General features: G+C 35.2%; 1 protein-coding gene across 1 annotated transcript in view; it reads left to right on the forward strand.

Moving 5' to 3' along the window:
- Positions 1–13,362, forward strand: part of LOC149796387 (cyclic nucleotide-binding domain-containing protein 2-like) — a 111,066-nt gene that overhangs the window by 64,593 nt on the left and 33,111 nt on the right. Inside the window, exons 11-12 of the mRNA XM_089960343.1 lie at positions 1,243–1,354; positions 6,545–6,612. Coding sequence (XP_089816469.1) covers positions 1,243–1,354; positions 6,545–6,612 — 180 coding nt within the window. The remainder of the gene's footprint in view (positions 1–1,242; positions 1,355–6,544; positions 6,613–13,362) is intronic.

The following is a 13,362-nucleotide window of genomic DNA, read 5'->3' on the forward strand; positions in this document are numbered from 1 at the left end:
ATATAGGTATTCTCCCATGTAATGCGACGAATGAATGAATCCTATAATTGTAAAGTCTTTTCAAGGGAAGCAATTAGCAAATTCAGGTTAGAATTCTATGATCTTAAAATAAGCCATAGAAAGAAGCAAAGCCAACGCGTTTGTAAAACTTAGCAAATACTTTAATTCTTTAAGTTATGTATATAATGAAAATTTAAGAGGAACTTACAGTTTTGATTTAAATCGAAAATAATCATAAAGGTTAAGCACAAGTCTAAACGAATAGTATTCCGAATGCATTTCAGATCCTCGAATGTACTGGTCTGCCAACATTCTTGATGTACGACAATGACATTATCCAGAAATCTTTTTTTTATATAAAATACATTTACAATAATCACAGGATAATATTATAGTCCAGAGTCAAAGAGCACTTTGTAATTCCAATGTTTAATCCAAATAAATGGTTTTGTCACAAATTATATCTAAACAACATTAAACACATCTACAGACTGATATTAAAGCAAAAATGTAAGCAATAAGAATGAACTAATTGATAAACTCTCGTCCTGATAAACTCTCGTCATGATAAAGTCTCGTCCTGATAATCACTCTTATGGCTCAACATATCAATATTTTCATATTCGAAGCATGTCACAATAGTTCCCACATAACCTGTGTCGCATTATTCTTCGTCGCAACAGAATCCACCTGATTGAACCAACCAATGGGAAATCAATACTAACAAAGGCTCATTATTACTATCAATTTTTAAACTTATCAAAACGTATTTGTGGATCATATGCAATCTACAGATTTACACCAAAATGTAAAATATACAACAGAGACATGCATACCATCCATTTTCAAGTTCATTCGACTTCTCTCTCTCTCTGTCTCTCTCTCTCTCTCTCTCTCTCTCTCTCTCTCTCTCTCTCTCACACACACACACACACACACACACACACACACACACATACACACGCACACACACACACACACACATTTATGTAATGCGCGCGTGTGCAAATCTCTTCATGGGCTAAATCATATACATTTGAAAAGTATTATTTTCTTCTCGAAATTAGCAAAACAATATTTTTGCTTACCAAAGTTTTGTGGTATGAGTTCTTAAATTAAAACTAACCGAGTGATTTCAAAGTTTGATGTTACCATCATGACTTAATTTTGTATCCCCACTTTATTCGTGTGTGGTTTATCATGAATGTGTTGAATGGTTTGCGTTCCATTTACTATTTTAAGGGTTCGTGTCAAGTGTTAAAGCAGCTAAAAGGAGTGACAGCTACCTTGAAGTATAAGCCTAAAGCTGATCCGGTGAAAATGGCCGAACTTTGCAACATGGCTCTAGTATTTCGTATGTATTTATTTACTCAAACAGAATGTTTTCCAATCATTTTTGGTACTTGGTATATCCGACCATGAATAATGAATTTCGTAATTTTGTGTGATTTGCACACTATGAAGTGGATCACGTTCTAATGATTACATGAAGCGCATGACGTTCTACTGATTGCACAATATGAAGCGCATGACGTTATACTGATTGCATAATATGAAGCACATGACGTTCTACAAATTGTACTATATGAAACGCATGACGTTATACTGACTGCATAATATGAAGCGCATGACGTTCGTATGACGTTATACTGATTACACTATATGAAGCGTATGACGTTCTACTGATTACACTATATGAAGCGCATGACGTTATACTGATTGCACTATATGAAGCACATAACGTTCAACTGATAACACTATATGAAGCGTATGACGTTATACTGATTGCACAATATGAAGTACATGACGTTATACTGATTACACCATATGAAGCGCATGACGTTATGCTGATTGCACAATATGAAGCACATGACGTTCAACTGATTGCACAATAGGAAGCGTTATACTGACGTTATACTGATTGCATAATATGAAGCGCATGACGTTCTACTGATTGCTCTATATGAAGTACATGACGTTCTAATGATTACACTATATGAAGTGCATGCCCTTCTACTGATTGCACAATATGAAGTGGATCACCTTCTAATAATTAGACAATATGAAGCACATGACGTTCAACTGATTGCACAATAGGAAGCGTTATACTGATGTTATACTGATTGCATAATATGAAGCGCATGACGTTCTAGTGATTGCACTATATGAAGCGCATGTCATTCTACTGATTACACTATACGAGGCGCATGACTTTATACTGATTGCACAATATGAATCGCACGACTTTCTACTGATTGCACAATATGAAGCGTGTGACATTCTACTGATTGCATAATATGAAGCGTGTGACATTCTACTGACTGCATAATATGAAGCGCATGACGTTTTACTGATAACATATTATGAAACTCACGACTTTCTACTGATTACACAATATGAAGCGCACGACTTTCTACTGATTGCACAATATAAATCGCACGACTTTCTACTGATAACACAATATGAACCGCACGACTTTCTACTGATTGCACAATATGAAGCGTGTGACATTCTACTGATTGCATAATATGAAGCGTGTGACATTCTACTGACTGTATAATATGAAGCGCATGACGTTCTACTGATCACATATTATGAAGCGCACGACTTTCTACTGATTACACAATATGAAGCGCATGACGTTCTACTGATTGCACAATATGAACAGCATGACGTTCTAATGATTGCATAATATAAAGTGCATGTTTTTGTACTGATTGCATAATATGAAGCGCATGACGTTCTACTGATTGCATAATATGAAGCACATGACGTTCTGACGATAACACTATATGAAGCGCATGACGTTATACTGATTGCATAATATGAAGCGTATGACGTTCTACTGATAGCACAATATGAAGCACATGACGTTCTAATGATTATTATATGGTCACTTTTTCCTGTTAACTTTACATTGTCAGAATCGTTCAGTATTCCCTGATACTGAACGCGCGCGACAATACACATATAGCATTCACGTGCATAAAGGAACTAATTTCTATTGTAAACAAACAATAACGCAGACGCAAGCACTTTTGATTTGTACACAAATCATGTACACTCGCGTAAGAGGCTCTTTACGTTGTGGTTGTTTCAATTTGTTTCTGAATGAACTAAAACATGTGTCTTGGACTGCAAAAAAAACTGTTTTGGCACATTCAGCATTGATACAATTTTACGGATTTAGGCTAGCTACATTATATAAAGGACGGAAGATAAGGTCCTTACAAATAACATACAAGTGACAAGGCATATACTGTCTTCTTTAGCTGGTGATAAGAATGGCAAAATAAAATACACTTTTACATCCTGAATTTCCTCAAAATGTATTTTCTTGATTCTGCAAATCCGAATTACATGAGCCATGTCATCGGTTTTCAATCTGGATTACACATTTCGAAATTGTGCTGTAATTTAGATGATAAGTGCAACTGCATCCTCCTTACTGCTCTCAAAATGAAATAAGCATTAAATTCCATAGAGTCTTTTTGATAATTGCAATTGAAAGACTTCATATTTTTCCCACATTATGATTTCAAACATTCATTGACAGAAACAGAAACACATTTGCAAACGTAAACACGCTTCTCCCGCGCCACTTCAATCCGATGTATTTCATGTATAATTTGCACAGATGAATCCAGACCAAAATCACAAACTTTCGTCGAATCGAAACAAAATACCAAAATATATTCATTCCAGATCAAATGGAACAGTTGTTGCAATGCGCATTCATTCACAATATGACTGCAAATTTCAATTTTAACTAGACACGCCATTTTCTTTCGAAAGTTATGTCGAGCGCGCGACTAAGTTCAAATTTATCTGGGCGGAGTTATGTGCGCATTAATAATGATGTCATTGTGTAATGACAAATCTGCGCTTGTGTATTTAGTTTGGAATACGGCATTCATTCATTTACGTTGTTTCTTGTAATGTATTTTGTTTATATAATTAAACCTTAGGTAGAATAAAAAATGAGCATATAATAAAAAGGTTACTGCATTTGTATGGGAAAATATGAACTCGTTTTGTCGGAAGGATATACTGCACTCACAACTTCGTGCAGTATTCCATCCCAAAACTCGTTCATAATTTCCCATACAAATGCAGTAACCTATAATTACACTATATCAAGCGCATGCCGTTATACTGATTGCATAATATGAAGCACATGACGTTCTACTGATTGCATAATATGAAGCACATGACGTTCTACTGATTGCATAATATGAAGTGGATCACGTTCTAATCACTAATTACACTATCTGAAGCGCATGACGTTATACTGATTGCATAATATGAAGCGCATGACGTTATACTGATTGCATAATATGAAGCACATGACGTTCTAATGATTACACTATATGAAGCTTCTTGTTGTTGTTGTTGTTGTTGTTGTTGTTGTTTTTGTGGGGTTTAACGCCATTTTTCAGCATACGATAGGCTATACATGGCGGCCAGTATTAATGGTGGAGAAAGAACCCGGGAAAACCGCAGAAAGAACCACCGACCCACGAGAAGCTACTGGCAAGCTTTCTCACATACCCACATTGGCTAAATCTTAGACTCGAACCGCCGCAGACACAGATGAGATGGCAGTGATCCGTAACGAAGAGCGCTTTAGACCACTTGGCCACTCGGGGCCACACTATATGAAGCGCATGACGTCCTACTGATTACAATATATGAAGAGCATGACGTTATAGTGATTGCATAATATGAAGCGCATGACGTTCAACTGATTGCACAATAGGAAGCGCATGACGTTCTACTGATTGCATAATATGAAGTGCATGTTTTTGTACTGATTGCATGATATGAAGCGCATGACGTTCTACTAATCACATATTATGAAGCGCACGACTTTCTACTGATTGCACAATATGAAGTGCATGACGTTATACTGATTGCATAATATGAAGCGCATGACGTTCTACTGATTGCTCTATATGAAGTGCATGTTTTTGTACTGATTGCATAATATGAAGCGCATGACGTTCTACTGATCACATATTATGAAGCGCACGACTTTCTACTGATTACACAATATGAAGCGCATGACGTTCTACTGATTGCACAATATGAAGCGCATGACGTTCTAATGATTGCATAATATAAAGTGCATGTTTTTGTACTGATTGCATAATATGAAGCGCATGACGTTCTACTGATCACATATTATGAAGCGCACGACTTTCTACTGATTGCACAACATGAAGCGCATTTTTTCCTACTGATTGCACAATATGAAGCGCATGACGTTCTACTGGTTGCACAATATGAAGCGCATGACGTTCTACTGATTATACAATATTAAGCATAAGACGTTCTACTGATTACACATTATGAAGTACAGATGATTACACAGTATGAAGTGCATTACGTTCTACTGATTACACAATATGAAGCGCGTAATGTTTTAATGATTACACTATACAACGTACATGCGCTCTACTGATCATACAATATGAAGCGCATGAGGTTCTACTGGTTACAATAAACGAAGCGAATAATTTTTTACTAATTGCCCAATATGAAGCGTATGACGTTCTACTGCTTACACAATATGAAGTATGAAGTACATACAATTCTACTGATTACACAATACGTGTTTCTACTTAACGCACATTACGAAGTGTTATGATGCTCATCGATTGAAAGCATAGGTTAGAATGCTCTGTTTCATCCTTTGATATGCAGATCCGTACCTCACCAGAAAAAAAACAAACAAGCATTGAAATGTCTGGCAATCAGTTCCAACCTCAGCAGACAAGTCTAATCGGAAAATGAATTCATGCAGTTTATAAAGGAATCCTACCAATTCCTAAAGCTTTCTTTACATTGAAATTATCACAATTTAGTGTCACAATTCCTGTACATAGAATAAATGATAATTTGGGGTCCCAATTCCTGTACATCGAAATGATGAAAATTTCGTGTCCCAATTCCTGTACATCGAAATGATAAAAATTTGGTGTCCCAATTCCTGTACATCGAAATGATGAAAATTTCGTGTCATAATTCCTGTACATCGAAATGATGAAAATTTCGTGTCCCAATTCCTGTACATCGAAATGATGAAAATTTGGTGTCCCAATTCCTGTACATCGAAATGATGAAAATTTCGTGTCCCAATTCCTGTACATCGAAATGATAAAAATTTGGTGTCCCAATTCCTGTACATCGAAATGATGAAAATTTGGTGTCCCAATTCCTGTACATCGAAATGATGAAAATTTGGTGTCCCAATTCCTGTACATCGAAATGATGAAAATTTGGTGTCCCAATTCCTGTACATCGAAATGATAAAAGCTTGGTATTCCAATGTCTTGTACATAGACAATGCGAAAACATGGTGTCCATTCCATCTTTTCTTCGCTTTAATAAATGAATTTCCGTTCATGTCAGCATTAAATTACCTTGCATTGTTCTACGTCAAACAGGGTTAAGAACTCCGTCATTTATTTTGTAGTCAGTAATACTAATCCGATTTAATATATCATATGTTTACTTGCTTACATTATTGTATATATTACAGAACCTAAGATCGACACAGGACTCAGACGAAAGAAAAAGAAACACAAAGATAAAGATGAAAAGAAAGAGGCAAGCGTTTAGTGCACATATTAATTTATTTCTTATACTATATTTGACTCTTTTGTATTGATATGATAGACCAGTATTTAATATGATATGAAAGACCAGTATTTACTATTGATATGAAAGACCAGTATTTACTATTGATATGAAAACCCAGTTGTTAATATTGATCTGAAAGACCAGTAGTTAATATGATATGTAAGAGTTGTATTTACTATTTATATGAAAGACCAGAACTTATTATGATATGTAAGACAAGTATTTACTATTGATATACAAGACCAGCATTTACTATGACAGGTAAGATCATTATTTACTATTGATATGTAAGACAAGTATTTACTATTGACATGTAAGACCAGTATTTACTATTGATATGTAAGACCAGTATTTACTATGATATGTGAGACCAGTATTTACTATTGATATGTAAGACAAGTATTTACTATTGATATGAAAGACAAGTATTTACTATGATATGTAAGACCGGTATTTACTATGATATGTAAGACCAGTATTTACTATTGATATGTAAGGCCAGTATTTACTATGATACGTAAGACCAGTATTTACTATTGATATGTAAGACCAGTATTTACTATTGATATGTAAGACCAGTATTTACTATTGATATGAAAGACAAGTATTTACTAATGATATGTAAGAGCAGCATATGTAAGGCTAGTATTTATACTGATATGAAAAACTCGTATTAGTGGCAGAAATGAATCAATATATTGAATTAGACTATTTTTCAAGGAGAAAGAAAAGTTATTTGTGGCTATATGAGATCGATCCCAGTTTCTTACATGAATTGAGTCTCACTTGTGTTTGTGTGTGTGTGTACATTAAGATGCCATCTCACGACTTGCTCCCACGATATGATGCTGGTACTTAAAGAAATCGCCATTGTTTATTTCTTAAGGGGAAAGTCAGGACGAAGGAAGCTCTGTCTGTCTGTCTGTATATATGTCTGTCATATTGTTTTCATTATTGTTCGTATAAGACCATCATATGATGAAGAAACTTGATAAACAAGCAAGGTAGCAAGGAAACAAAACACAAACAAGCAAGGTTGCAAGGAAACAAAACACAAACAAGCAAGGTAGCAAGGAAACAAACTCCCGAAAGAAAATAAGCTAAGCAAATAGCATACGAGGCATAGTAAGACACATTTTACGGCCATTTTCCCATTTCATGTTAACACGTAAATTGCTGTACCTATAATGTAGCACGAGGTACTATTATTTAAGCTTTGATTTCCTTTACAATTAATTTGTATATATAGGGTAAATTTATCCTTACCATTCAGGAAAAGTGTTATCCATAGCGTATTTTCGTTCTTTTCTAATTTGTATACTGTGTCCAATTGTAATTTTATTGATAGTAAGTTTACAATATTTCTTTGTGATTCGACTTACAGTGACCATCTGCCACTGCCACTAATTACCATACTTCCCAAATCACAGCTTTCAAAACTTTGAGTTTAGCATAAGCTTGTTATTGAAAATCTGAGTTTAGTATAAGCTTGTTATTAAAAGTTTGAGTTTAGCATGACATTGTTATTGAAAATCTGAGTTTAGCATGACATTGTTGTTGAAAATCTGAGTTCAGCATGAGCTTGTTGAAAATCTGAGTTTAGCATGGCCTTGTTGAAAATCTGAGTTTAGCATAAGCATGTTATTGCAAATTTGAGTTTAGCATGAGCTTGTTATTGCAAATATGCGTTTAGCATAAGATTGTTATTAAAAGTTCGAGTTTAGCATGACATTGTTGTTGAAAATCTGGCTTTAGCATGAGCTTTTTTTTGAAAATCAAAGTTTAGCATGAGCTTGTTATTAAAAATTTGAGTTTAGCATGGACATGTTGAAAATTTGAGTTTAGTATGACCTTGTTGAAAATTCTGAGCTTAGCATGAGCTTGTTATAGAAAATTTGAGTTTAGCATGACCTTGTTGAAAATTTGAGTTTAGCATGAGCTTGTTATAGAAAATTTGAGTTTAGTATGACCTTGTTGAAAATCTGAGTTTAGCATGAGCTTGTTATAGAAAAATTGAGTTTAGTATGACCTTGTTATTGAAATTCTGAGTTTAGCATAAGCTTGCTGTTGAAAATCTGAGTTTAGCATGAGTTTGTTGAAAATCTGAGTTTAGCATGAGCTTTTTTTTGAAAATGAAAGTTTAGCATGAGCTTGTTTTTGAAAATTTGAGTTTAGCTTGAGCTTGTTCTTGAAAATCTCAGTTTAGCGTGACCTTATTGTTCAAAATCATCTGAGTTTAGCATTAGCCAGTTGTTGAAAATTTGAGTTTAACATGAGCTTGTTGTTAAAAATCTGAGTTTAGCATGATCTTGTTGAAATCTGAGTTTAGCATGAGCTAGTTATTAAAAATCTGAGTTTAGCATGAGCTTGTTATTGAAAAGAGGACATTATGAAGCAAGCCGTGGATTGCTTGCTTGCTTAAAGACATTTACCTGTACGAATAATTAACCATTTAAATCGAAGTATCTCTTGTATCATCGAATACTACGTATAAAAGTCATGTAATGCTAATTGTTTCACGACAGAAATTTTTTTTGACACTAATCTAGAACAGAGAAAGAAAATTTACCATGTTGTTAAAACGCTTGTTTAATGGAGACGGACTATCTGTAGCTAGGAACTCTTGCAATGTTCTTCTGGTGCTTCCTAGTCCAAACTAAACCCAAAATAGCAAACTTGCCAGGTGTAAAATTGATTTTTTCCTAATTAAATATAGCTATTTAAAGTGTAATTAAAGCAGTGACGAATGACAAGAAAAACTGAATTGCATCATCCAGAATGAGTTATTCCACTATTGGCAGTGGTACGATTGCTGACTATCAGCCTCAAATGTGATATTTCCTAGCGCGAGATGACCTTAAACTTCATGATGATATAATCGGAGTGCTTTAATATCCATGATTAAAGAGTCGGTCAAAAGTATGAATTAACCGATCCGAGTATAACGTGTCTTGTCTTCTTATGACATAATGATGGTCAGATCTGGATAATTTACAGAAAAATTGTCAAGAAATTCTCAAAAGAAAAATAAGGTAAGGAAAATTTTATCCAAATGTTCGTTTATTCAAACAAAACTGTCGGTATTACATTGCAAATAGTTTTAAGTCGTTAGTCAATCTTTCACAGATGTCAAATTTCAGAGTTACCATTTTACTAAATCTGAAGTTGTTTATTATTATTATTATTATTATTATCATCATCATCATCATCATCATTATTAATTTTTATTATTATCATTATTATTATTATTATTCCGGACTATCTAGAAGCCCAACTGTACTTTCCATGCTTTGGTATCATTGATTTTATCTCGGAGTCCTTTGGATTCAAGTAATAATTATTTTTGCTTGAGATACATGCAGTTTACTTACGACATGGCCTGTTACAAAAAATAAAATCTTCATCACTTACACGCTTCTCTGATTTCCATGCCAGATATATGACACAAGCTGTAAAGCCAGTTAACTTCATAAAAATGTATTGACTTATGGGTCAAATGACCAAATTACACTTGCTTCGTAGGTTAAGCAGTACTTCTTTCATTTATTTATTTCGACTGTTTTTCTCTTTTGTTCTCTTTTTTATTGTTTGTTACAGAAATAGACTGGTTATTAACAGGTTCAATATCTTAGTCCTTCTGTCACACTTCACTTTCTTTTCCACACAATAACTCCATCAGTTATTAATGGATTTCAAGCAAAGTTGATATGTCATTAGATTATGGTGATGAAAGAGTGAAATTGTCAGTGTTCTACATTATCCTCGAGCAGAGTTATGACCCCTGATTTTGGGAACTTTCGTTTCTGCAAAATATTTCCCTTAATCATTATATACGAATTTAGTATACAAATTTATATTGATAAAACTTTAGATGAGTTCGATTCTGAGCGATATGTATTATCATTAACTGCACTATATCAAGTGATTTGAAGACACACCGGCTCTCGTTTCTGAGCAATAAATGACATTGTTATTCGATTTCATCTGAGTGTAGCGTGTAGCGAGACCTAGCCTGTGTTTAATAGTCGGCATTCTATGTAATCGCGTAGTATAGGTATTGGCCTTGATTTTGAGATGCACACAAATTCGTTTCTGAAAAATAAATCCCTTAAATTTTAGTTGATTTTATCGAAATTTGGCGTGCTGCTTGACGATGAGACATTTGGTTGTGGTTGAGTGTTACTTTATCACCCGTTGCTGATTTATAGCCCTGGACCCGCCTACGTTTGTTTCCGCATAATAACGGGAACACTATATTTTCATGAGACTTTGGCGAAATTTAATTGTCATCGTTCTGCATTGTTTAGCAGAGTTATGCACTTTAGGTGTCACAGCCACTAGATGTCGCTTCTCCACAGTAAGTCACTCAATAATTTTATTTACAACAAAATGGTATAGACAGCTGGATAAGGTCTCTCTTGAGTTTTATCGTTCTACATCGTCTAGCAAACTTATAACCCCTGACTGAGAGACCCAACTACTCTTATTTCCGTTAAAGGTAGACCTACCTCTGGGAAAATGAAGAAAAAAAGAAATTAATTTCATTTTCGCAGAACAACTCTTTTGTTTATGATTGGATTTCAAGTCAGTCTGGTACTCAGGTTGTATTAAGAGGATATCGACCGAGACTGGATATTATTATTTTAAGCCATTATTTAGCGGAGTTTTAGCACCTGGGGTTCGGATCCATTCAGCTTCACGTCTGCGCAATAATTTGATTAGTTTTAATTGGATTTCAGGTCATGTTACGCAGTTTTATATTGGTGATATCGTGTTCAGCTGTCTTCATTCTACATCAATTAGCTGAGTGAAGGCGCATAATTGTCAGGGTACAATCGTTTCTGCACATGAATGATTCCCTATTGGAGTTTAAGCAAATGCAGTAGTAAGCTTGGCATTAATAAGCCCTCGGCTGAACCACACTCTCATAGTTCCTTTGGTACATGTTCTGTTAGACTGTAAGTATTTCTAGGGTACATGTTCCACATGACTGTGAGCGTTTCTTGGGTACATGTTCAACATCATATGTCAGCGGAGTTATGACGTAATATGTCAGGCTCGCCGACTTTCCTATCTGCACAATAAGCCCGTTGTTATCGTATATTGATGACAATTTGACTAAGTTTGATTTTATTCACAGTCCGATCTGCATCGGTATGAGACAGAATTGTAGCTTCTGATTATTTGGCACACCCACATTTGTTTTCAGACCTTGTATTATTATTGCTGGATTTCAAAATCGTTTTAGGTGCAGCTCTATATTCACGTCACGTCATGTAACGTCAGCTCTGTATTGGTGTGGCATTAGTGGAATTTTTTTTTCTCAGCTTCCTATATTATCAGAGTTATTGCCGTCGAATGGTTGACGCACATTTTAAATGCAGCTTTATAATTATGATACCTCACGTGTTGCCAGTGTTCTAGGTCATCAGTAGTGTATTTTATTTTTGCAAATGTTCTTTAACTAATTTAATATATCATTATTGTCCTCTTGCCCATTTCTCTGCAGATTTACACTCCACCGCTTTCAATAAAACGTGAAAGGCATCACTCCCTCCTATTTGTTCTTTCATCTCATTGCGTACGTCATGTTATGAAACTGGTCACGTGTGAGAATGTTGCTCAGTTGAACTATCATACAGTAGTATGAATAGACTTTCTTTAGACATGGTATTGCATGAACAGATTTTCAGGTAGGGTAGACATGGCATACTGCTAATAGATTTCCATGTAGGGTAGACACGGTGTAGTATAAATAGATTTCCATGTCGGGTAGATCTGGTGTAGTATAAATAGATTTCCATGTAGGGTATACCTGGTGTAGTATAAATAGATTTCCATGTAGGGTATACCTGATGTAGCATAAATATATTTTCATTTTGGGTAGACACGGTGTAGTATAAATAGATTTTCATTTCAGGTAGACCTGGTGTAGTATAAATAGATTTCCTTGTAGGGTAGACATGGCATATTATGAGTATATTTTATGTAAGGTAGACATAGCTTATTTTCAGACGCTCAGGTGGCCTAGTGGTCAGAGCGTCCGCCTCGGATACGGGAGGTCGTGGGTTCGATCCCCAGCCGAGTCATACCAAAGACTTATAAAAATGGTACTAACAGCTGCCTCGCTTGGCGCTCAGCATTAAGAAGTTAGTGTTAGGACTGGTCGGCCTGGTGTCAGGATAATGTGATTAGGTGGGTCATCATGCTACATGCCTGCGGCATGATGCCATAGTGCTAGACATCACTATAAACTGCCACACTGCAGACATCGTAGCGATATGACTGAAAAATTGTTAAAGCTACGATAAAACTCCAAATTACACACACACATTTTGCAATAGATTTCCTTTTTCGGGTAGACATGGAGAAGTGTAAATAGATTTCCATGTAGGGCGAACACGGCATACTATGAGCATACTTTATGTAAGTGTAAGCATGGTGCATTATGAATAGATTTTCCTTTCGGGTAGACACGGTGTAGTATAAATAGATTTTAATGTAGGATAGACACATTGTAGTATAAATAGATTTCCATGTAGGGTAGACATGCATATTATGATTAGATTTCCTTGTTGGGTAGATAAATAAAGATCGCTAAAGATGGCAATTTTCCCTTTGACCTGTCCGACAGTCGTTTTGCTCAGTTTTAGTTGTATAAATCCTCGACGTCTCCATGGGCCAATGCAATTAAAATGAAATACCAAATTTGCCTTC

Source organism: Sinohyriopsis cumingii, chromosome 6, assembly GCF_028554795.1.
Source record: "Sinohyriopsis cumingii isolate HCF-2022 chromosome 6, ASM2855479v2, whole genome shotgun sequence".
In the NCBI taxonomy this organism is placed as follows: Eukaryota; Metazoa; Mollusca; class Bivalvia; order Unionida; family Unionidae; genus Sinohyriopsis; species Sinohyriopsis cumingii.